Source organism: Rhinichthys klamathensis, unplaced genomic scaffold (assembly GCF_029890125.1).
Source record: "Rhinichthys klamathensis goyatoka isolate OS25496 unplaced genomic scaffold, OSU_Roscu_1.1 h1tg000006l_1, whole genome shotgun sequence".
NCBI lineage: Eukaryota > Metazoa > Chordata > Actinopteri > Cypriniformes > Leuciscidae > Rhinichthys > Rhinichthys klamathensis.
This window is the reverse complement of record NW_026606559.1, coordinates 2,867,001-2,893,918: the sequence shown is the minus strand read 5'-3', so window position 1 is coordinate 2,893,918 and position 26,918 is coordinate 2,867,001. Positions and strand designations below refer to the sequence as shown.

The 26,918-nt window shown below is 39.5% G+C and overlaps 1 protein-coding gene across 5 annotated transcripts in view; it reads left to right on the top strand.

The window, feature by feature from the left end:
* Nucleotides 1-26,918, top strand: part of triob (trio Rho guanine nucleotide exchange factor b) — a 182,207-nt gene that overhangs the window by 50,912 nt on the left and 104,377 nt on the right. For all 5 annotated transcript variants that reach the window (XR_008807619.1, XM_056257617.1, XM_056257639.1 and 2 more), the window contains exon 3: nucleotides 25,487-25,561. Coding sequence is in view for 4 of the 5 variants with exons in the window: in XM_056257617.1 (XP_056113592.1) it covers nucleotides 25,487-25,561 (75 nt within the window). In the remaining variant the exon portion in view is untranslated. The remainder of the gene's footprint in view (nucleotides 1-25,486; nucleotides 25,562-26,918) is intronic.

The window sequence follows — 26,918 nt, the reverse complement described above, 5'->3', positions numbered from 1 at the left end:
ATATGCGCAATGTTCAAACATACTGTGATGTTTGCATTAGAGTAGGTTTAAAAGGAGTTTCTTCTGCCTGAAGTCTATATTTTGGAGGGTTTTTTAGGTGGAGTTTGTGCAGTTGTGGTTGTGTGCTGTATGCCTGCATGGAAACCCAGTTTAGAAGACCTGCAATTAGCAAAAAATAAGAGCAGTGCGTCCAGAATTAGGAGCAGAAGCCACACTCCTCTCTCTCTTGTCCTATTTTTTTCAGACACTTTCAAGAATTTTAAGTGAAATTAAGAAACTTTTGCTCAATTGATGATGCTGATTGAGATTGCTGAAAATGAAAGGATTGCTGAGCTCATTGATGATTTAGAGCTTGTAAAATCCTGGAAATTGAATATTTGACTAGATTTGTACTTTGTCCATAGGTCTCATTTTGATTGCACTCCATGCTTTTGAAAACAACAGAGAATTTTGATGTAGTGTCGAGAGGAAAACACTTGTTTAGCCAACACTTCAGCTCATAGCTAGATAATAATGATATCAACATCACAATATTGAATGGGCATTATGAAGAGGCCTTTCAGAGAATTCATATAGAAATGCACACTGCAGTTTTTGTTGTCAATTGTTGTCTAGACATTATCTGCATATTTTCTCTCTTTTCTTCGTCATAAACTAATGCTATGGTCACCTTTGACCTCTGTCTGTGTGTTTTACAAATATTTAACCAATGAAAATCATTAAGAGCATGTGACTAAACCTTGTAATCCTAAAACTGTCTGCAAAACTTCATAATTCAACCTCACCTCAATCTTGAATGAAGTGCCACACAGTTTAGGCAGTCTCTGCTTGTTTGCAATGAAAGGGTAAATAGAGAACTGGTGGTTTGAATAAGCTCATCATTTTCTTTACTCAAGAAACACTATGTCTACATAGGCTAATGTTTTATGAATCTTGAGGAGCAGAGAAGCACGATTTTTTATGAATTGCAATATCAAATGTGAAAATTTCAAATGTGAAAAAAATACTCAATTGAGCTTGAATTTGGTAAAATGTTAATAATATAATAATAACACAAGTGTATGAACATATATAAAGCCACAGTACCAACTTTGAGGAGCTGTTTCATTATAATTTATTTATTTAATTTCCTGAAAAGTAGAGAATTTGTACATACAAGGTGTCTATCCAATAACTACAATATATAGTTGTGAAAAACAGTATGGGGCAGTGTGAATTAATGTGCACAATGGGACCACAGACCACCTCCATAGTGTGAGTGTGAGAGACACACATGTCGACAGTCTGTTCCCAGTGCCACTTGAGAGAACATCTCATGCACAGCCTAAGGACTAATGGATTTATGAACATAATTACTGCTACCAATTCTCTCATCATGCTCTCCATGCATGTGAATCTATTTACACACAGACAAGACACAGACCAAAGGGAAATAGAACACCTTGGACCCCCTACTTGGTGAAAATGAGATGAGGCTCCTGAAGGCTTTGGATAGATTTGTTGACTACCTCAAGTCCATTGAGAATTGAGTTTAACAATATCACCAGCTGCATTGGAGATTGAGTGAAATTACTTGATTGACAACTGAGGGTCCGTTTACACGACAACGATGTACTAAAACCGGAAAAGGTTTTAGTGTTTTTCCCGCCAAATACATTTCATTTCTCGGTACCAATTTCAGTAACGTGATTGTAACAATGATTGTAACAATTTTATTTGACTAGTTTTTTTTCATTAACTATTTGAAAAAATAATACTGAAATTAGTTAATTGTTAATGCTATTAGTAATTATAAGTAAATAATAAAAAAATAATAAAAATAGCATGCAGTTTAAATATTGTTCAATGAAGCAAAAAATGCAAGACTTAATGCACAGACCTATTTTGACATCAGCATTTTTTTGTTTGTCCTGTCCATTGCTATGGCCATTAAAATGCCAAACATTGTGATTTCAGATTCAGTTCCAAGGATTCTGATTAATTAAATGCCTCTGATTGGCCATTGTGTGTGAAAGCAGCCACCTATCAGCAGGTACCATATTGACCCAGTATTCGGTACTACTGGTATTGCAGAAAGACTGGTAAAAACGTTACATTTTTAAAATTTAAGTATAGACTAGGTACCAAAGTACCAGTACATTTGTCAAATAGGTGAGTATAAGTGACTTCTTTAATATGTATATATATATATATATATATATATATATATATATTACCAACCCCAAACATTTGAACAGTAACGTCTATAAGGATTTTTGTTGATAAGGTTTTCTCCTTAAGCCAAATGATTTGAGGGATTGTTTATGTTATGTTAGGGTTAGGGCTTTGTTCAATTCTTGACTTTGAAAAAGATGAGGAAGGGACCAATTAAGATGTCACTCAGGGGTCGTTTACATGACACCGTTTTTAACTAAAAAATGGAAAGGAAACCGTTTGGCTGTTCATTTACACGACAACAGCGTTTTGGGGGCCTGAAAACACACTTTTAAAAATGTGTTTAAAAAGTGCACTTTTTTGTTATCATCTCTGTGTAATATGCAAAACAAATTTTAAAAACAGTGGCATCGTGCGCATGCATATTATGTGTTCAGTCTATAGGTGTGTTTCTTTACAAAGTGACATTGCCAACTACTGGCCTTTTTTACTGGCTCTTTTTGACAACGTTGTCTTCTGTAGATGGCAAATTTTCAGCATAATTACTCCAGTTTTCAGAGTCACATGACCCTTCAAAAGTCATTTGGTGCTCAAGAAACATTTCTTATTATTATCAATTGAAGACATTCAAAATACATATTTTTGTAACATTATAAATGTCTTTATTGTCAGTATAAGTATTAATTTATTTATAAATTACCCCCAATTTTTTGAATGGTGGCGTATTGAAGTAGGGACCTGGGCCATAGAAGCCATGGCAGAATATCATAAATACACGGTCTTGCACTCTTTTGACTTTTGACTCAATCACCCAGAACAACTTAACTCCACAGAAACATTAAGACTTATTTGGAACAACTGCATAGCAGCACCCTGGCACCCACTTAGAATGCCCTGAAACCACTGTACGGGTCTTTATGATCTTTATGGTTGTGAATTTACAGTTTTACTTTATTGAGATGCTTTGTCATTGATTTGAACTGAACTGAACCTTCAAGGCTCCTTCAGGACTATGAAAAGTCTCCTCTTTATTTATGAGGTGTATGTGCTGAGATTGAGAGCATTGCACTTGTGCAGTGTTTGCACCCTGAAATGCAAAGACTGACACTTCCGATTAAACTGAATTCATTGACAGTAGTGGTTGGTAAAATGTGTATACCCTCAGAAACTTTTGTTCATCCAGGTACACTGTTTTTCTTTTCCCTTGTTCATAGGCTGAAAATCCATTACTCATACTATCCATACTATATTAAATGCAGAATAGAGATTAGTAGATTCCAAATTTAGTATGTACATATTGTAGTTCATAGTAGAAGCCACAATCTGCATTGTTTTTGTCCTTCCATCATCTCTGAGATTCTCTGCTCCCATTTCTGTCTTTTTTTCTTGTTTTTCATTTCTGTTTTCTTTGTTCTCTTGATGTCAAAGTGGCCACATCTGTCCTGTGTAGGGACTGGACATTTCTGGTCGAAACTGATATTGAGCAGTGTCACACCGCACGGTGATAATGGCTAAAGCGTCGAACAGTTGTTGGGCGCCAGATTTTCTGCCGTTTTCCTCTTTTGGCCAAAAACCAAAAATGCCATTTTTTTGCCTGTCCTGTGATTCTCTGTTGACTGTATAGCAATATATTCTTTGCCCTCTCTGGCTGGACTGCAATGACAGGACAGCTCAACAAATGACATGCAGCTCAGTCAGGCCAGTGTAATGTGTTCCTTGTCCCAGGGCATCAGCATGCTCAACACCATCACTACTCTTACTGGCTGTCATGACCCCAGGGTAATGTTACATACATGCCTGTCATGTGAGAGATGTAAACCGAAATATGCTGCTATATGTTGTAATGGAGTTCTGTGCTGTGGTATTGTTTTGTATGTCCTGAAAGAATATAAGCAGATCCTGTCATACTGGAATGCAGGGTGATGTCATCATGTTATTTGAGATGGGATGGACAAATACAAATCACAGAATGAGTTTGGAGAGAAGGTGACATTAAAGTGAGCAAGATTTCTATCTTATGATAAATTATATTGTTCAGCTACAGCTTCATGTATCAATATGTATGTGTTTGCTCTGAAATGGCATAAAAGGGTGTTTTTCTGACAGAAATCATCATTCGGACAGCCATTATTGACATATTAAATATATTAATAGGTTAAATGGATGGTATGTCACACTGTTTGACACTAAATTGACACAAGGACATTTACATGTTCGCTTGCAGATTTAGTAGCAGCAAATTGCACACGTGGCCTCGTGAAGGAACACAGACTGGATGTATAACACTTTCATTCGAACAGAATTTCCCAATAAACATTGCTAAACTCCAACATACATGTCTGATGGTGTTGTAAGATCATCAACGCTTTTGTGCAGCGCAGGTTGCCAGATTGAGAAGATTAAGTAAAACACTGGCAGAAAAAGTGTTTATTCTATTGGCCTTTGGCAACCACAAGTGGGAAAGATAGTGGAGGCTTGTTACCAATGCAAGATAACATAAATGTAAAAAAAAAAAAACTTTTTCAGGACAAATAATCAGTTGGGTACAGAGCCCCTAAAGGGACCTTTGCAACGTTTCTCGTGAGCATGTGAAAGTGTATATTTTTATTTTTGCAAAGGTCCCTTTAGGGAGCTGGGCAAATATTGTGACGATTATTTTTAATTTATCGAGAGAAGATTACATCGTTATCACGATTAAAATACAATTAATTGCGCAGCCAGCTTGTTTCATCAAAACAGCAAATGAGGCCAGTCCACACTGCAGAAGCAACACAAATACATCAACAAATGCAGTAGCTTTGGCTTGTGTACTGTTCCCATCGATGAGAAGAACTGTGAGAAATAAGTGTATGCCACAAGAGCTTGTTGTTTAAATGTATTCCTTTGCGCGCAGCTGGCAGTTTGTGAAAATAAAAGTAATTCTGTAATGTCAGCGGCCTGGTATTCTACTGCAACATTTATGCCGTGCTGATGTTATTTCTCTCAGAATGAGCTTCTTTTTTTTTTTGTCAGTGCTTAAGCATTATCCAAGACATTTTAGAGTCTTGATGCTGTTGTTGTTTGACAATTAGAGATTTCACAAAGGTTCCTAACACAGAGCCTTGTGGAACCCCCCTTGTGGGACATCAATATCAAGTGTTTTGCCCTTGTTTGAAAAGTCTACTGATACACACAGATGTCAGATGTCTTTTGCAGGGAAGACTTGGGTCAGTGTTTTCTGATAGTGAGTCTCTCGTCACTGGCAACTCATTGAGCTCTTCTTAGAAAGTCTGTAACTATCATCATATGATGGGGTACATGGGTGCAAAAGGACAAACTAATCCCATTGTGGCATCATAGTGGTTATAATTAAACAACAGTGGGTTTTACACTTGGTCACCTGCTCAACCTGGGGGGGAGTGTTATGTTTAAAGTGGTACTAAAGTGGACCAGGGGCATTTGGGGGATTAGAACCAAAGGCCAGATGAGTAACACCTCCGAGTATGGAATAGTGCAGCTGTGTTCTTATGCCCATTCTGCTGTAACCACATTGTAACCATTCTCAGCTCAACAGTCGTCCTTTCCCTCCCTCTTTCTTTGATGGGCAGCTGATTCAGCCTGTGACTGGCAACATTCTCTGGTTATTTTAGACACAGCACTTGTGATCTCAGGCTGCACTGGACTGTTATGAAGACACCCACATATCCATGTGCCAAACTTCACTACTTGTACCTTGAGACAAAAACACTATCATATTGTATAAATTATATGATTTATAGGGTGATTTGAGTCATGGCGAGCCTCACAGTGTTGTTTCGCTTTCTCTATGTGGGCTTTGTGAGAAACAGGCAAGGACGTCTCACTGAGTGGTCTCCAGCATTTGATAAAGGTAGGTCAGAGCTTTGTTACAACAAGCTTGTGTACATACAGTATGTGAGTCTTATGCATGCTAGTGCAACAAGTTTTGAACATGGAAACTACTATAAGCTGCTGATAATAGATAATAGTGTCCACAAATGCTGAAAGTGTTTAGGGAAATGATGATTGTAAGAATGCTGATGATTTAATAATTCAAAATCAGCATTTAGTTTATACTTTTAACTTCAAATTAAAACAACATCTTTACCCTGCAAATTACTGGTTCCACAAATACCTGATTAGCAAGTAGTAAAACATCCACTGATATCTATTATCCAATCAAATAATGGTAATTTAACCTCAAAATTGTTATAAGTTCAGCTAAATCTAAAAAATGTTGATTCAGGTAAAACGTCAATATTAAAAAGAGCATAACCCTTCTATAAATGTGGTCCTTACCTTAAAAAAAAACATCTTACCTTACCTTATCATAACAATAAACAATGTTCTTTCTCTCCTAGTAATGGAAAATATTGCTGGATTTCCTCACCAGAATCCCTTTTTGCAAAACTTTAAATTTGGTAACCTAAAATCTCCATGATGTATAAAACCTGCAGGCCCCTGTGGATGATAAAATGCACTTTTATTTACAGTAGCTAATCAAAGTTCAAGGCAAATACATATTTGTGCATAAATCGTGTACATAAGCAGCACTGCTGCAAGATGTTTGGCGAGTGTGTGCAAAGGGGGTTTGGGAGTTAACAGGTGGATTAGAAGCCATCAGCAAAACCTATTCCATCATAAATCTGCACACTCTGAGTGCTTGCCAGGCTTCAGAGCCCCAGAGCTTTAGAACACACACAGGAACACCAGTAAATCTTGCCTGCTGTAGGGGACACAAAGTGAATGGCTGCAGTGAATAAGACTGGCAACGCCCTCTTGTGTTGTTTTGGCCATTAGTTTAAAAGCTTACTTTCCTAAAGTCGACTCCTCTTTCCCAGAAACTCAGGGAACAGATGCAATATCTGTAGTTTGATGGCTATTATTTTACCTGTAAAATGGGAACGTTTGTGAATAGCCACTCTTGGCAATATGCTCAAACGGGATTGAGACTCATCCCACTCTCAGGTATTCTTCTTCTTAAAAATTGTCTGATTTTAGTGGCTTCGATAAATGTGATTCGTTAGAGTAGATATTGAAGTATGACAGTGCTTCCCTAAATTATCCAACAAGACTACTGTGGTGGTAGAGGAGCACTTCATCTTTTTTTTTCTTCAATGACTGTATTGATGAAGTAGGTCGACACACTTGTTTTGTTTATTCCTTGCACTTATCTTGTGCCTGCCTTGTCTTTACTATAGTGATCTGTTGTATACGGATGCATCATCTCATCGTTTTCATACGCTAGATGCTCTCTATGGGGCATAAAGGTTCATTACTAATTCACAACCCTTTCCCACTCTATATAGTATTGCATATGTAACAATTGTCGTAAATTGTTGTAACAATTTATAATACTATTTCAGGATGGTAAACAGAAGTTTTTATGATGCACAATTGTGGTTTACATCTCATGATACTCTGAGTTTTGTATTAAATGGGTAAAAAGGCATTTACGTTTAATGCACAATTTTCTTGGAACAATTTCTGTCCTTGTCAAATCTAAAGAATATGAATCTTTGAATTGTAATTAATGTAAATTCTTTTTTTTTTATCTTTACCTGTTTTCTTTACCTATGTATATGTAGTCGTATGTAGTATTTTCTTTTATACTGTCTGAATTTGGTTGCTGCCTTTCTTGGACAGTTTTCTCTAGTAAAAGAGATTAAAATATAAATTAGATCAATCTGGTTAATTACTTTAAATAAATAAAAGTATAAATATTTATTTAATCTCATTTTCTGTTGTCTCCCTAAATCTCAGCGAGCAAATGTACTACTCTATATATGTTGTTTTGATGACAATGAAATATTCTGCCAATGTACTGTATAATGGGGTAGGGAATGTGATTTGTGTAGAGACTGAATATTGCAGTTGTTTATTGTAAAATCATTGAAGCCTAAGTAGGCATTATTGTAGAAGAGCAGCTAGACCTGTGGTGTTGCACAAGTAAAGTTGACTGATTTATTTGCAAACCCATGTGGAGCTCTCTTGTAGTTTTTTCCAATATATTTGGTTTGACTCAGACTGACTTTGACACGTTAACATTACTTCCCACCACCTCAATTGATTTCTTTTCAATCAACGAACGTAAATCAAAGTACTCTATACGATTTTTGTGACTTGTTTCTGCAGCAAGTCTGGCTTTCCATGCTAATCAGATATCAGTTTTATAATATACCAGCTTCTCAATGACTGCCTAGCTCTGGGAAATGAAGTCCATTCGTCATAAGGATGGCAGTGTGAAATGAATTCATGTCTGGGGAATTTTTCCTCAATGCTTCTGTCATATCTAAAGGATATTGTGATTGTGCAACCCTGTCTCAACATGCCTGGTGCTCCCCTGTTGAGACTGTGAGCCATTGCAGAGTCTCACTGGTTGTAAAACAACAACCAATCAAGACTTGTGAACAAGGACCATAAAAGCGAGGATGGGAATGGGTCGGTAAAGGTTGCCAATGGAGAAGCAGAAGAGAGGGGGAGAAATGCAGCCCATAAACGGGAGAATTGGGCGAGGGATCCATAAGTCATGTGAGGTGGGGACTGTGTTGGGAGGCGCTGATGTGTGAAAAATGAGCTGGCGTTAGCTCAGATACCTTCTTAGCCATCTCTCACAACCACAGAAAAATCCAAAATATAAATGCTAAGTATAATTAATTGTTGGCAGACAACTCCGTTGGCTTGCATTATGGCAGCTTGAACTCTACGCTGAATTGCTGATGTAGTCTGGGAAGTCTTTATAGTGTGACTAGAACATTGTGGTTGCATCTGGAATGAAACATGACTTGGTTTTCTCTTTCCTCGGATGTCAGTTAATACCGTATTCCTGAAGGTGTGGTTAGCCCACTGCAAATATTAATGCCAGTAAATCAAGATTTAAGCGAATCGAGAGAAAGTTGCACAATGTTTTAAAACAGTATTTTTAATGTCGGACAAATGCGCCTGAACAGTACGTTGGAAATGGTTACTGTGCAATAGCTCAAATCATTCTGATTAAGTACAACTGACAGTTTTGCTGTCAAAAAGAGGTAAATTCTAGTTTAGTTTAGTTTATTTGTAAAGCACATTTAAAAACAACATGAGTTGGCCAAAGTGCTTTCCATTAAAACAATATTCCAACAGCATAAATAGCCAAAATACAAAAATAAACATTTAACATGACACTAAACTAACTACAATTAAAAAGCAAGACAACAGTAAAACAAGATACACTCAACTACTAGCTCAACCATAAGCCTGGGCAAGCAAATGCGCCCTCAACCGTGATTTAAAAACACTCAATTTAGGACAACATCTGATATCTGAAGGTAGGTTATTCCAGAGGCGGGGTGCAGCAACTGAAAAGGCACAATCCCCTTTGGACTTCAGACGAGATTTAGGGATCTTTAACAGTGATGTTTGAGATGAGCTCAATAGCCTTGTTGTCTGATAGACCTGAAGAAGATCTGAAATATATTCTGGAGGCTTAGTTGTAAAATAATTATGCGTATTCCATCGCTAGAAAAAAAAAAATCTGATCCAGGTTGGACTGTGCTGGTTTGGTGATGGTCTAGCTGGCTTTACTTTTACCCTTACTTTTTACAAAACCATGTTGAGAATTAGAGGTCGACCAAATGGTTGACAAATTTTGCCGATACTCATTACTCAAATTTGAAAATATGTCCGAAAACTGAATAATAATATATATTTTTAAGTCAATAATATGCACCAAAACGTTAATGTATGTTTTCACTTGATGTATTGTGAACTTTGTTAGAAAATTAACAATAATGATATAATCAAGCGATCAGATGTTTAAAGGTTCTGTAAGTAACTTTTTCACTTTACTAAAGCATAAAAATACCATAATATGTTTGCATATATTGAGGAAACATGCTAAGTTCTCACTCGTTTCACTAAAAAACACTTTTACAGCCAGTTATTTTACTTTGAAATTTCCTGGCTGGAATGTTTGTTTTTGTTTTGGTCTGTGATACTGCACGTTGCCAATTTGCCAATTTTCAATGTCCATTGCGCTCGTTCCTGTTGCGTGTGCTCAAACTGGCAACCTGTGTGAGCGCCATCCAGTCTGAGGAGCAGGTGGTGGGAGAAAAAACGATCTCTGATATTTTGAATTGGACTGCTACCTATTTTGTCATTCTTACAGACTGCACCTTTAATTGGTAAAGACAATATATCGGTTGACCTCTAGTGAGGACATCCAATGCTGGTGACCAAAATCCAGGATCCAGGATCAACATATGATGGTCTTGTCATCAGGAAGATCATCCAAATGTGACATTAGCCACAAAACAACAGGTTTGGAACGTAGCTGTTGGGTTTGCTTAAGTAAACAGTGGGTGAAGCTTGAGTAGTTCCATGAAGAGAAATGTTGTTATGGGTTTAAAGGGCTACATACTGTATGTCTAGTAGCAGAAATTAATTGTAAATGGGTGGTCTATATCTCATTGGCTGATAAATTGTGTTGGTAAATAAACAGCTGGTTGACAGACTGCACATTGGATACATTGGAATCTGTTGAGCCCTATTTTCTTGAAGTAGGTGTTTCTAGAACTACTGATCTGGATATTGAATCTTCACCTCCGACTCCCTTTTGGTCATATAGACCTTAGGATAACTGCCTGCTAATACCTCTCACCTCATTCCATCAGGTCTATGTCTCTGACATGATTGATGTGGACTGACAGAATGAGATGTGAACTGGGCTTGGTGCGCAGAGGCATGGCCGAGGACTGGCCTGCTTATTCACAATCCCCAAAGCTGAGAAAGTGGCACATCCTTACCTCTGAGGCTGGCCTATATTTAGACAGGAGCCAAAAAAAGGAAATGTAGCCTAGCACCAGCCAACATACACACAGACATACACACAGCCAGAAGTTTCCATCCATACATGATTAGAGTGGAGGCCCATATTGCCTACCTTGTTTTGCCAGAACCTCGCAGAGCATGAGAAGTTTCACATCGAAGCTCTCTGACCGCGCCTGCCAGTTTCAGTCAATATACACTGTTCAACCATTATGTTTTCATTTTGGCTTAAATTGGCAGAATCATTTGAATCAGTCCCACAGTTTTGTAAATTGAGCTGTAACGGCTAGTGTGTGTATTTTGCTACATTATATCAATCTACAGTGGATTGTGTCCTTCAATCTATTTTAAAAGTTGCCTAAACTGGACAGAATGACTAAGTAATGGGTCAGTCGAACTCCCAATATTGTTTATTGCCAATAAAATAATATAATATCATATACACTCACCTAAAGGATTATTAGGAACAGCATACTAATACTGTGTTTGACCCCCTTTCGCCTTCAGAACTGCCTTAATTCTACGTGGCATTGATTCAACAAGGTGCTGAAAGCATTCTTTAGAAATGTTGGCCCATATTGATAGGATAGCATCTTGCAGTTGATGGAGATTTGTGGAATGCACATTCAGGGCACGAAGCTCCCGTTCCACCACATCCCAAAGATGCTCTATTGGGTTGAGATCTGGTGACTGTGGGGGCCATTTTAGTACAGTGAACTCATTGTCATGTTCAAGAAACCAATTTGAAATGATTCGAGCTTTGTGACATGGTGCATTATCCTGCTGGAAGTAGCCATCAGAGGATGGGCACATGGTGGCCATAAAGGGATGGACATGGTCAGAAACAATGCTCAGGTAGGCCGTGGCATTTAAACGATGCCCAATTGGCACTAAGGGGCCTAAAGTGTGCACAGAAAACATCCCCCACACCATTACACCACCACCACCAGCCTGCACAGTGGTAACAAGGCATGATGGATCCATGTTCTCATTCTGTTTACGCCAAATTCTGACTCTACCATCTGAATGTCTCAACAGAAATCGAGACTCATCAGACCAGGCAACATTTTTCCAGTCTTTAACTGTCCAATTTTGGTGAGCTCTTGCAAAGTGTAGCCTCTTTTTCCTATTTGTAGTGGAGATGAGTGGTACCCGGTGGGGTCTTCTGCTGTTGTAGCCCATCCGCCTCAAGGTTGTGTGTGTTGTGGCTTCACAAATGCTTTGCTGCATACCTCGGTTGTAACGAGTGGTTATTTCAGTCAAAGTTGCTCTTCTATCAGCTTGAATCAGTCGGCCCATTCTCCTCTGACCTCTAGCATCAACAAGGCATTTTCGTAGTTATGTTTACATTTATTTGTAGTTATGTTAAACTTTCCCACATTCTACAGGTTCAGCTTCGTGTCCAATTTCAAAGCGCTGTGTCTTGTTCTATTGGATTACGATATTGTGCTATAGCGCCCCACTGGGCAAAGCGCGTTATTGCAGGACCGTATAATTTTTTATTGATAATGCCGACTAATCGTTTCAGCCCTAAATTAAATTAGAAAATATTTAAGAAATTGTTGTTTAATTTAGTTTTATAAATATGTTCTCATATCCATATATCTTTTGTAGAAATGTCGCAAGTATTAATCTCAAGGTTAACTTTATTTTACATGATTCTTTGGTTCTTTTGTAGCCTGGTTTTGGTGAAGTGTAATAAGAAACAAACATTGTCACGTGTGTACCTTACGTCTTCTGCTTCCTGATAATTTTGAGAACAATTACTCGGAGTCACCCCCTGTCGTTTCAAAGAATTGTGCATCGGCGAGCACATAATATAAACCACTGATCTATATAGAGAACTTGTCACGCTTGGCCATGCACTCCCTGGGTTATCACGGACAACATTTCCCATCATGCATCTCCCTGGACTGATTACACCATACACCTGCACTGTGCTGATTACACACACTTGCATCTCATTCACACACACATATAAACCACTTCCACTCACTACACCATTGTGAAGTCTTGTATTTGCCACGGCCTACATCTCTGAGCGTTTATATTCCTTAGTTTTCCTGGTTTCCTGATCCCTGCCTGTTTTCCTGGTCTCCGTGTTTCTGTCTGCTGCCTGCCTCGACCCCTGCCTGATATTGTTGCTGAGCCTGGATCTTCCCTGTTTACCAGTTTGTGTTTACTGCATTCTCTCTGTCTACTTATTGTGAATAAAGTTACTGCACATGGATCCGAACGTCTTCGACCCTTCGTTACAGAAGACTTCACCAACACAGGATCCAGCAGCCTTGTATGCTCTCCAGTCAGCCAATGCAGGTCCACTCGCTGTACACCAGGACCCGCTGAGTAAACTGTGTTCAATTTATCAGTTTAATCGCATCATAGAGGATTATGTGGAGGAGTTTCTTGTTTATAGTCACCTCGTTCCTGGTGATGATGCAATGATTAAAGACTGTTTCTGGAGTGGACTTGACCCAGACATTAAATTAAATTTGCCAGAGGAAGACCCCTGCTGGACCCTGGTACAGTATATCGACTTTGTCCTGGAGTTTTGTGGATCCCTCTTCACTGTAGGGAAGGTGGAGGAAGATGTTATCACGACCGCACTGCCTGAGAAACTTCTTGTCACTTCAACCATCAAACTAGCCATGGCTTCGGTCTATGGGCGTCCAGGACTGATGTCCACCGCGGCACAACCCCCGCTGATGTCAGTGCGGAAGGTCAAGAAGACTGTCGTTCCAGGACCCCGTCTCCCAGATACCGTCCAGCCAGAGACCGTCCAGCCAGAGACCGTCCAGCCAGAGACTGTTCACGTCACGTCTGCCCAGCCAGAGACTGTTCACGTCACGTCTGCCCAGCCAGAGACTGTTCACGTCACGTCTGCCCAGCCAGAGACTGTTCACGTCACGTCTGCCCAGCCAGAGACTGTTCACGTCAAGTCTGCCCAGCCAGAGACTGTTCACGTCACGTCTGCCCAGCCAGAGACTGTTCACGTCACGTCTGCCCAGCCAGAGACTGTTCACGTCACGTCTGCCCAGCCAGAGACTGTTCACGTCACGTCTGCCCAGCCAGAGACTGATCACGCCACGCATGCGCCACCTGAGCCCTCAGTGACCGCAACACTGGCCATTATGGCCACAGCCATGTGGTGTGTGTGGGCTACGCACACACTTGAGCCAGAGCCCGCTGATCCTGCGCCAGAGCCCGCTGATCCTGCGCCAGAGGCCGCTGACCCCATGGCTGCCCCTAAGAAAATTTTGGGGGGGGGCAGTAGGACCCTGGATTGGACCATGAAGGCCGCACCGCCATGGCCGCCCGAAGGGTCTTCTCCGCCGTGGCCGCCCGAAGGGTCTTCTCCACCGTGGCCGGCCGAAGGGTCCTCTCCGCCGTGGTCGCCCGAAGGGTCTTCTCCGCCTAGCCGCCCGAGGGGTCTTCACCGCCGTGGCCGCCCGAGGGGTCTTCACCGCCGTGGCCGCCCGAGGGGTCTTCACCGCCGTGGCCGCCCGAGGGGTCTTCACCGCCGTGGCCGCCCGAGGGGTCTTCACCGCCGTGGCCGCCCGAGGGGTCTTCACCGCCGTGGCCGCCCGAGGGGTCTTCACCGCCGTGGCCGCCCGAGGGGTCTTCACCGCCGTGGCCGCCCGAGGGGTCTTCACCGCCGTGGCCGCCCGAGGGGTCTTCACCGTCGTGGCCGCCCGAAGGGTCTTCACCGCCCTGGCCACCTGAACTGCCTGCTCCACCCTGGTCGCCTGCACAGCCTGGTCCGCCCACGCTCCACGACCCAGGTCCGCTATTGTGGTGCCCTGGTCCCGTTCCCCTGCACGGACCTGGCCCTCCATCCCTCCCCCAGGACCACCTCGGCTTCACCACCCTCCTGAACTGTTGTGTTTTTTTATTTATTTTTGTTTCGTTTTTGTTTTTGAGCGTCTGGAAGCCGCTCTTAAAGGGGGGGCTCTGTCACGCTTGGCCATGCACTCCCTGGGTTATCACGGACAACATTTCCCATCATGCATCTCCCTGGACTGATTACACCATACACCTGCACTGTGCTGATTACACACACCTGCATCTCATTCACACACACATATAAACCACTTCCACTCACTACACCATTGTGAAGTCTTGTATTTGCCACGGCCTACATCTCTGAGCGTTTATATTCCTTAGTTTTCCTGGTTTCCTGATCCCTGCCTGTTTTCCTGGTCTCCGTGTTTCTGTCTGCTGCCTGCCTCGACCCCTGCCTGATATTGTTGCTGAGCCTGGATCTTCCCTGTTTACCAGTTTGTGTTTACTGCATTCTCTCTGTCTACTTATTGTGAATAAAGTTACTGCACATGGATCCGAACGTCTTCGACCCTTCGTTACAGAACTGGATTGCTCATGATGTCATAAAAAGTGAAGCAACCGCGCCGCCATATTGGTATTCCCCAGTAAGCTCATGCATTCTATTGAATTAATAGGAAATTATATGATTTTACTGAGAAAACATTGCCTAACGACACAGCGTTTTCATATCTGAAGTCTCCCTATACATTCTTACAACACAAATATCCTATACATGTAAATGGTTATTTGTCTAAAGTCGGGAATTTCCCCTGCTTATTAAAAAGTTATGTTCATAATCATTACAGTAGTGAACATCAGCTCGGCAGGCAGACAAGACACAAATGTCAAAGTGCGCATTCTGAAATCAAAATAAAGATTTATGCCTTGTACTGTTGTGTTTATGTATTTATGTTGTGTTGTAGTATTGATTTTATTCATACTGTTGGCTGTTTCAATGATTTCATTAACATCATGCATTTTGAAGCAGTTAATGATTTAAACGATGGTTAAATGAATAACTAATTCAACAACATAGCCTACATAACACTTTACTCAAATGGAAACTGTAATTCTAGTAAAACTCTTTAAGAGTCTGAAATATGTTGCTCAATCAGGAAATAAAATACATGTATCATCATAACTTATTCAGACAAATAACACTGACTGCTTTATTTCCAAGATGATGCATGGTAAACTTTGAATTTTAATACAAAATAGTGCAATATAGTAACAGTGGCTTGTATTCATATTTATTGTTTAGGCTTTTCGAATCAATTTCTGCAACTAAACACAGATATATGATCATGTTTAATATTTCCACCATAATTACGTACATAAAGAAATATATTTTTGTGTTAGGTTGATTACCTTTGTCGGAAATCTGCAGTAGACACACCCACATTAAAGATTTCAATATATGACTTATCCTCTTCGAAAATACCATAAACATACAGGTATCATCTGAAGTAACAATTCATTTACATACATATATCGTACAACTAATCGTGTGAGACTGAGACGCTGAAAATCGGGTGATTTTAGGTCAATGTTTTGGCTGTAAATCAATGATGCCCACTGTCGGTAGGGAAAAGTAAGATGGCCACTCGAACACTTCCGGTGTTCCTGATGGCAGTTTAGAACACAATATGCAATCCAGTCATTATGCGGATCAGTGGTATAAACGCCTCATCTGTTTGGGCAGGAGTGCGCGCAGTTAGCATAGGCTTGTGGTGCGTAGCCAGGCGAAAGTATAAACAAGGCTTAAGGCCGAAGTATACATTAGGCTGAAGTCACACAGCAGATAATCATAGTCAAAGCACTGGCAGGATTCATAACACAAGTAGACAGTCCAATCAGCAAACAATGCAAAATCAGTAATCCAGAAACTTCAGTGCAAAAATAGGCAAAAGGGTCATAAACAAGATCAATAGAACTACTTCATGGTTAGCCTGTAACACCACATGGCTTGTGCTACAAACAGGAAGTGAGCAAAGGGGAAGTGGAGTTAGTCAAAACTCAGGGGAGGGATCAATCACGGTTGGATAAAATGATTGTGTTGTTGTTGAGATATTACATTATACATGTGATGTTGGTTAACTTTGGTTTGCAATTCTAAAACATTCATTTAAATAGTTTGATTTAATACACACTGGGCAAAACAATGTAAAGAAAATCATAAGATGGGAAAATTGGATACATTTAAGGGATAAAAGGGGTTTATTAGTCTGTTGTGAACAGTGTTGGGGTAGTTACTCAAAAAAGGTAATTAGTTACTAGTTACTAGTTACTTCTGTAAATTGTAATGAGATTACTTTACTAGTTACTGCGTTTGAAAAGTAACTTCACTACTTATTACTTTACTTTCCTGTTTCTTAATTTATGGACAAATATCATAGCCCTATCATCACTTAGCCTGTCTACATAGTGTTTATTGTATAAATATATACAAAATAGCATGTAAAACCATATGAAAGAACAATATCCCTGTCTGCACAAGGAAATATATCTCACTGTAAAATCCACAAACAACAGGATAAAGGAGGCTATGGTGCGGTCATTTTAAAATGGGGTCAACACACAAGTTTTAAAACACAGGCTTTGGGAAACATGAGAATAAACTCTTCTCCTGAGAACAAAACAAGCTTTTTATTCGACTCATGGCAATAAAAATAAAAAATGAAGTGGTCAATGAAAAATAATAAAATAAAGGTCACTTTTACATTTTTAATCTTAATTTAAAATGCATTTTTCTTGGCGATTCAATAGTCGGCAGGGGAAGCATTCCTCTACAATGAACCCTGCAACAAGCCTGTTCATTTTGTTTTGTGTTACCTGCTGTGCTCCAAGACTTGAGAAGAGTTTTTGTAACAGCGCGCGCGGCGCCGAATCCGAGGATGAACGACTTCAAGAATTAAGCCGAATCTGCCCAAGCATGTAGCCTACGTCTCACCGTGACCGCACCGGCACACAGTTTGCGTGTCTAAATCAGTTGCTTATGTTTACAAAATGAGCCTACAATAGCATAATAAGCATTTTTAATAGAAAGATCCATGTTTTATAAAATGTCCACGAAACTTAATGAAATGTTTAGTGAAATTAGAAACTATTTAAGAGATCGTTGATTTAGTTCTATAGTCTACATACATGTTTTTATATCCACATTTTGTTCTAATGTCACAAGTAATAATCTCAGGGTTTACTGGATTTTACGTACACTTTGTAGTGTTATTGGTGGTGATGTAGCCTACTAAAATAAACACCATCACGTGTGGACCTTTCTTCTTCTCACCGTTGATTCCTGATGGTTAAGAGGACAATTTCGAGTCGCCCCGTCGTTTCACAGAATAGTACAATGGCGAGCGCGTCGAGTATAAACGCCTCGTCCGTTTGGGGAGGTGCGCGTGCAGTCAGCGGAGACTCGCGCTGCAGAGACCCCCTGTCTCCGTCTCCGTCTCCATTTCCCTCTCTCCTTCGCACCGGCAGCTATGTCACTCAAATCGATCTCTATGGCAACGGTGCGCACGCACCACTAGACAGAACTTTACACACAAGCAAACACGGCTTGGGTAACGCAGGAAAGCGCGTTCCTATAGTATAGTAAAGTAGTGTAGTTACCGATATTTTTAGTGTAATGCGTTACTTTACTTCGTTACCCAAAAAAGTAATATCGTTACTGTAATCCGTTACTTTGTAACTCGTTACCCCCAACACTGGTTGTGAATGAAGTGAGTGAGAAACTCTCTTTAAAATGATTTTGGGTTGTAAAAAAGTTTTATTTTGCTGATGTGTTTTGTGCTGCTATGGTAGCCAGTGCCTGGTTTTGCATCTGGGTGTTAGTTGCAGTTTTGAGTAGTTCCACAGAAACTCTAACTCATAGTTTGCTTGTTGGGTGAGGGGTTGGATTATTTAATAAATATGACAAATGATTTCGTGTCTGATCTGTTTCAGGCCTTACAAAAAGTGTAAAGTAAACTTTAATGATCACATATCCTTTTTTAAAGTAGGTATACTCCATCTGATAGCGTGCGGGAACACATGCACACTCGGAAGTTTCATGTTTTTTCAGTGTCTGCGCTATTTATCTACAGATGTTATGGCCGATAAAAAAATGTTTTCCCTCATTTAAACTTAGTGATTATCTCTTGACCCCATTACATCTTTATGCGTTCCCTAGCATACACGTAAAAACCTAAATATACTTTGGGCTTAAGTGCACAGTGAATAGAACATCATACTGTATATTTGTCTATGTAATTAAAAAAAAATTTCTCTGAATGTGATGATGTCTTCGAAGAGACATGCAACTTATTGTATCTTGGAATGAACAAGATGGGTCTATCCTAAATCTTTTTTTGATTTTCAGTACCACCCATGTAATGATACACCATGCAAATCATTGGCTGTAAATTGAAGTTAGTTTGATGCCATTTGACAGCCACTCGAGTCCCTTTGTGGGTTCAAACCTGCAACCTTTTGGTTTCCAATCTAGATAATTAACCGCTAGGCTGCACCACAATTCTATTCATTGCATGCTCTCTGTGTAGTCATGTCATTAAATGCTTGTCAAGTTCACACACTTGTCCAGCACCAGGACATCATCTGTTCACAATTGGGAATTTTGCCTGTGAACTGAATATTAACAGCCTCATTTACTCTGGGCACAGCTGTCTGAGTGATCGAACCCGTCAAAATGCATGGCTATTTTCAATGACTATTGACTAGCTGGATGACTAGCTCTGGGCATCATAAAACAGCTTTTGTTTTACTCAGGAGAACGGCGTGACACTTCCCTGCATGTAGCTCCAGTATTACTTCCTTTGTTGAGCTATACAGTGATAGGCTGCATCCAAATCGCACACTTCTCTACTATATAGTAGGTGAAAAACAGTATGTGACAGTAAGTCCGAATTCACAGTACTCATAAAAGTATAGGCAAAAAGTCCCCGGATGATCTACTTCTTCCGTCGAGACTCTGAAGTGTGCATACGATGAAACACTAGCGATCGTGAAGTAATTCCTTATTTAACATAAGTATACTCAAGAAAGTATGCGATTTTGGGCGCAGCCATAGTGTTCAAATTCAGTTTTGTCATCAATATGGATTACAGGACCCCAGGGTTGATTGACAACTTGCATTTCACGCTTGGCGGTCCAGTTAATTTAGGAAGCATTAGCAAAGCTGATTATTATTTTTACTCTGTCCCAGACTGTCAAAGGAGAGTTAGGTGTTTTTGGAAACATCAGACCCTAAGTGTCATTAAATCAGCTTGCCTGCTGTGTGATATGATGTTAATCCCATGGTCCTGTTGTTGTAGGATATTACAACAGCGGGAAATGCTTAAGTTTCCTTGAGCCACACTAGCTTCACTGGATTTGGCATAGCTTTTCCGCAGAATTAGATATTTCTTTTAGATTGTGCTCTTTTAGCTATAACATTGGCCACAACTAAATATTATGATTGTTCTCCGCTTGTGGTGTCTCCTATTACTGATCAGCACTTTTTGTAACGTCCCTCCCTGTGAATAGTGTAAATAATGAATGCTGACACTGGAAGAGAAAGAGGAAGTGGGTTTTTTTTTGGTAGGGTAATTCTTTCATAGCAATGTTGTTTGAGCGGAAGGAGGTTTTTGGTGCTCTACCATTTGGCTGTTGTAAACTTAACCATCTAAAGCCGCTTTTCCACCATTGGGTCAAACCGTTCCCATTGCTTAACCGTCCCGTTCTGGCCGATCTGGTTTCATTTTCCTCTGTGGGTCTGATAACAGAGCTCTTTGGAATGTTATACAAATGTGTCAACTGTGCTGAGAATTCTGGGCCGAGAGCGGTTTGTAATGGTGACATGACACATCACATCTGATCAGAACATATTTAATGATTTATATACATTTCTGTAGCAGGATTTTGGGCCAATGACATTTCACGTTGGGCAGCCAAGAAACTACCAAAGCTACCAAGAAACTGACAAAAATAGCAATCAACAAAGTGTTGTGTGTAATTTTGTAGCTTGTTTGTACAAAAACTTAAAAGTGCAATAGGTGATCTGAAAAATGCTAACTTTTGCCTGCTAGCATTGAAAGCATACGATCCTAGCCTCACTGCAAATCGCCGTCTAAAACCATGCCTCCTCCAAAACACATGAACGTGCACAGACCAGAAGCGAGACGACCAGAGACAACGTTATTGGATTACATCATGTATCAAAACTTTACAGTACAGTGAGTAACTAGCCTGGTTAAAACCAGACCATTCTCAGTTGTAACTGAGTTATGGTCTGGCAAAGCATCATAGACATTTCCAGAGGGGCGTCACCAACGGACGTCGCGGATAGACCTAAAACCAATCAGAGCGATGAAGGAGATGACGTATGCAGAGCGGCGGAGAAATATCTCCGTGTGTTGTTCTTTGCTCGGTTTTTAACAAAAAGGAAACGTTCAAATCGCTTAAAACAGATGCGATAGCTGATTCGAACGAGTGATGTTCGACGGCGGCATCCATCTTTGTAATGTAGGCTACAAAATCTGCTTCAAAATCCCAGTGCTGTCGTCATCGTGTAAAGCCCGCCCCAACGTTTCTGATTGGTACCGCGATTTCGACGGATTGGAAATGGGTTTGAATGAGCTCTTTGCCAGACTAACTTTCAGAGCAAATCTAAATTTGCCGGAAGTTGTCTGGGTTTTCCCAGGCTAGTGAGTAACAGTACTACAATAACGAACGTAAACAACTGTTTGCCTGCCGTTCTCGCTCTGTCTGCACAGCGTATGTGAATGATGTCTGCGTGAACAGGCTGCGCAGTGGTACGCAAACACACGTTGACTGATAGGGAAAACATGCTATCATTTCATTTGGACCGAATGAGATGATGGAACACACATTTTATGGTTCTACGCCTTCCACAGACGATATATATTTTTAAAATACATTTAGTGTAACATAACATAGTGATTGCTATCAGGATATGAGGAGACTTTCAACTAGCATAACAAAAAATGTTTCTGTATAGAATCACTTATTACACCTTTAAAAGGAAGAGGTAGCTTTATCTTTTGTTGATTTATTATGTTGAAGCTTGTTAAGCTGGTTATGGTAAAGGTGTCTTTTAAAGGTGATTTGTCTGGGAAGAACATGATTAAGTCTGCATGTGTACACATTCATTCTGATCAATTGAAACATTTTGTTGTTGTTGTTATTGTTGAAGTTTTCTCTGCCCATAGTGTTTTCTAAAAATTGCTTGTAAGCTGCTTTCTCCCCCTCAGCTCAAATTGTTTTGCAAAAATTTTTTTGTGAAATAAGAAAAATACGAGCTGCCGCAAATATTGCCGCAATTGATTGAATTTGCATGAGTTCTTGTGCTATCAAAAACTGAAAAATTCTGAAGAGACTGGAAAGTAGATAGCATGCACAACAATGGCAGTACAACCCTTCTTGGTTGTTTTGAATGGATCACATGACTGTGTCACTAGAATTTTTTTTGTGCAAAATTTACTCAATTTTTACTTTCAGATTTTTGAAGTAAATTTCACACATGGTATTTGATTTTACTCAACTTTTTTAAAGCAAGTGTTTACATTAAATTAATTTCTTAATTTTAATTTATCACTATACTGATATAGTGGCACTATGGTAACCACAAAAACATCAACAATAGATGAATTAACAGTAAAAGTCAAATATAAAAAACAGTAAACACTAACAGGTCTTTGTATTAAAACTGCATAAAATAACTACTCAAAAATGCATTAAAAAAACACTAAATTTCAACATTTACTTTCACAGTTCAGTCCAATGCAAAGCATGCTGGAAATTTAAATCCACCCATGCAGTTTAAATTAATAAAAAACAATAAAAAAAAGATTGATGTAGTCCCAACACAAATTAATTAAGTAACCTTTCGTTTTACATATCTAAGTGGGCTGAACAATGAAATAAGGATGTGATAAAATGTTCAGCAATTGTGTTGCTTTAACAAATGTTTCTACTTTGGAGAATGTTCAAAAATGCTGTCTCGGTGTGGACGGAAGGTCAAAACTTAAAGAAAAATATGTTTTTAAATATATATGGATAGATGTGGAAGTGTTTTGTGTGCCTAAGTAATGATCAGTTAGGTAGTAGGTCTCTGTTCAAAACATTTAAATTCACTAGTAGTTCCCACATAGGAATGCGGTTCCTGTTGTATTAGGGCCACTGGAACTATACAGTGGCAGCAGAAGACCCATGTAAGCTGAATGTAAATGAATTGCAAAAATAGAATGCATACTTAAAATTCACACACATTTATATGTGTATGACATATATACATTATATATAAGTGTTATGTTGGATTGAGATGAGGTCATTGAAGAAGGTGGGGGAGTGGACACACAAGTGTTATGCGAATATTGGATTGTGATGAGGTCATTGACCTGGGGGAAATAAAACACACACACATATACAACACACAAGTCCCCGGATACTACATGCCCCAGCCATTATTTCTCCCTGCAGACAACCTTAACCTTACGCCAGGAAGCAGTGGCCAATTTAGCCCAGTGACATAATGCGTTATGATGGGCAATCAAGCCTGACTTCTGCTGACTCCCTCATAAAGCTAATGAAATCAATAGCAGTGTGGAAATCTGCACTGCACCCTTATGCCTTTCAGTTGGATCGCTGATACAGAATAATATTTTTACGCAGTTTATGTATTTGTCTAAATATAAACTACTAGCAATTCAAAAAGAGTAACTTAGATAACTGAATAGGAACAGGATTTATAATGATGATTCAGACAAACACTGCATACGCTTGGCCTTTATAGCTGCATAGCAATATGTTGACCCAGATACCATGATTATATTTACCAGGCTTTAGTTTTGTTTACTTCTTTTTGCTTCAAGAAGAGCACAGTCATTATACAGGTCTTGTTAGCTGCCTCTGAATACAGCATAAAATATATGTTAATTTGCAGTATAGTGATCTTAATCATATGTTATCAGGATATATATATATATATATAGTTTTTTTTTTTTTATCTCAGATAAGATCCTATGTTACGGTGTGGTTTACAGTCTGTTGTCCTATTGTGAACTGTACCATTGTATTGAGTGTGGATTTGGACTGTGCTGGGATTGATATGGTAATTTTATTTCCCTATGGCTTTAAAGAAAAAAATGTAAAAAGGAAGTTGCTGCTTTCTGTGGATATTAACCTCCAATTAACATGCACATATTCACCCATCCAGCCCTGCCAATTTGAAACCCAACCTCCACTGTCTATTACAAAAAAATTGCTATTTTTACAGTGGTACATTGGTGTTTTTTCTGCTTCTTAAAAACATATAATAGTCCTAATAATAAAAAATAAAATAAAAACTTTTAGATCTATCAGATTTAGATTGACCAGGCCAATTAACCAGTCAATATTGACCATTTTGATATCAATGAGATGGCATTGGTAAATATATAAGAATACCAGATTGGCCTGAAGTGGGAGTTATTCTTATGTCAGTTCCAAAATTCTAGTTGTTAATAAAAATAATTTTTTGATTATTTTTGAGTGAAAATTGTGTAAAATATTTGTGTAAAATTTCATACATCTATATAGTAACAGATTAGCCAGGCTCCACAATCAACCAATCACAGCGGTCGAAATCACCTAAGGACTGATCACCCGCACCTGCTTCACATTTCATCATCTCCCTCTGCATATAAGCACACAGTCAGTTCGACCGGTCTCGTTTGAGCAAAGGACCCACTTTCCTGTTGACTCCAAGTTCCCGAAGTATACGCTACCTCTCTCCATCGTCTTCCTGTTCCTTGTTGTCTCCAGCATCTCCTGTTCAGTGTTGTGTCAAATTGGATACTTACCTGTTCCTCCTCGAGGTGTGTGCTCAGTCATCCGTTCATCCATCCACGATCTCCACTCCACCTGCAATAAAGAGACTGTCAGTATCATTCCATTATTCATCTGCAAACTGCCATATCTATCATATTCACCTGTATTGCTTATTGCTCATCTGTGTTAAATAAAGAAGATACTGATTTTATCCATGTCTTGAGTCTCTGTTCAGTCACACACACACACACACACAAACACACGTACACATTAATATTTTTTGTATATATTAACCAGAAGTTCGTCTGATTTATTAGTCAGATGTAAGCAACAAGATGCTTAAAGAACAACACAGTGCTTTCCAGATGACTTTTGCCCCAGTCATTCTTTAGACAGATACGTTTTCATTAGTTTTTTAATGCAAGACTTTGACGCTTTATATTAAGGGAGATTGGTGTCAATGAGAGCACATTAGCATGTTATATTTGCACATGCATTGGCAAAGCCGTGGGTGAATTAAGATCTTGCCATCTGGTGAGTAGGCGGGGGAGAGAGAGAATGAAGATCAGTTTTGGGGAGGAGAGGGCATTTATCTCTGACTGGGGAGGCCATGACATAGAGCACTAGATATGTTATTATATGTTATTGACGGCACACCATATAATTAAAGACATTTAAACACATTGAAATAAATAAAAATCCGACCGGAATATTACTGGTCATGTTTCAGCTATTGCCCTGTCATCCATACCCTGTCAGATTGCTGATTCATAAATGTAGTCTCATCAAACTATGAATAAATTAAATCTCGTGTTGCTTTTCCTGTTTACAAGTTGTGTGAATGAATGTGTTTGTCATCATGTGTTTTGGAGACTGACCTGCTTTTGATTCCTTCCAGGGTTCCATAGAAATGAAGACATGAAGGCCATTGAAGTTCTTCCCATCCTTAAAGAAAAGGTGGCATTCCTATCAGGTGAGCCAGTTCAGAATTTAGAAAAGGATGCAGGATCCGATATATACGTATATACATATATATAAACAATAGCAGTAAAACATTTATATAAAGTTCTGGCATGAAACCCTAGATGTTGCGGGCTGATAAGTCCTTAACACAATCTGTTTGCAATCACATCATTCTCTATAGGGCAGAGCTGATTGGTTCCCAGACTTACCACTGTGTCAGTAGCCAGTGAGCTCGCTTCTCAACAATCAAATGTATGCCTATCGTTTGCTGTTGCAGTAATTAAAGGGTTAGTTCACCCAAAAATGAAAATGATGTCATTAATGACTCACCCTCATGTTGTTCCAAGCCCGTAAGACCTCCGTTCATCTTCGGAACACAGTTTAAGATATTTTAGATTTAGTCCGAGAGTTTTCTGTCCCTCCATTGAAAATGTATACACTGTATACTGTCCTTGTCCAGAAAGGAAATAGAGACATCATCAAAGTAGTCCATGTGACATCAGTGGGTTAGTTAGAATGTTTTGAAGCATCGGAAATACATTTCGGTCCAAAAATAACAAAAACTACGACTTTATTCAGCATTGTATTGTCTTCATGTTCTGTTGTCAATCCGCGTTCACGAGTTCGAATAAATATGGCTGGGCAAAAAAATGCAAGTCTTCCTCTGTGTCGAAATCCTTAGACATGTTTGCGAAGATTGTTTTGTTTACAGCGTGCGTCTTCCTCAGACTGTAAACGAAGCTCGGGCGCACTGATAACACGTCAGCAGCGTCTTACGTCAGCAGCGTCACTGAACGCGGCTCAACAACAGAACCGGAAGACAATACAATGCTGAATAAAGTCGTAGTTTTTGTTATTTTTGGACCAAAATGTATTTTTGATGCTTCAAAAATTCTAACTAACCCACTGATGTCACATGGACTACTTTGATGATGTCTTTATTTCCTTTCTGGACAAGGACAGTATACCGTACATACATTTTCAATGGAGAGACAGAAAACTCTCGGACTAAATCTAAAATATCTTAAACTGTGTTCCGAAGATGAACGGGTGCAAAATGTTTTGCAAAACAAAACACGGCAATAAATGAAAATGAAAACAGAACAAAACAAAACAGAACAAGACCGTTACAGCTACATTCTAAGCCACTTATTTAGAAGTGTTTGCTTCTTATCCAAAAGCCCGGATTCCTATGAATATTAACAAGAGGAAACTTATTTGCAGTGACAGTCATTAACACTCTCAGATATGTGAGCTCAAAGGCAGAACAGCATCACTGGGGAATGCAGTGAGTGTTTAGCTGGCTGCTGACCCAGATAGCTTAAGAACATCTTAATCTTTGGCAGGCCAACTTGCTTATCGTCAGC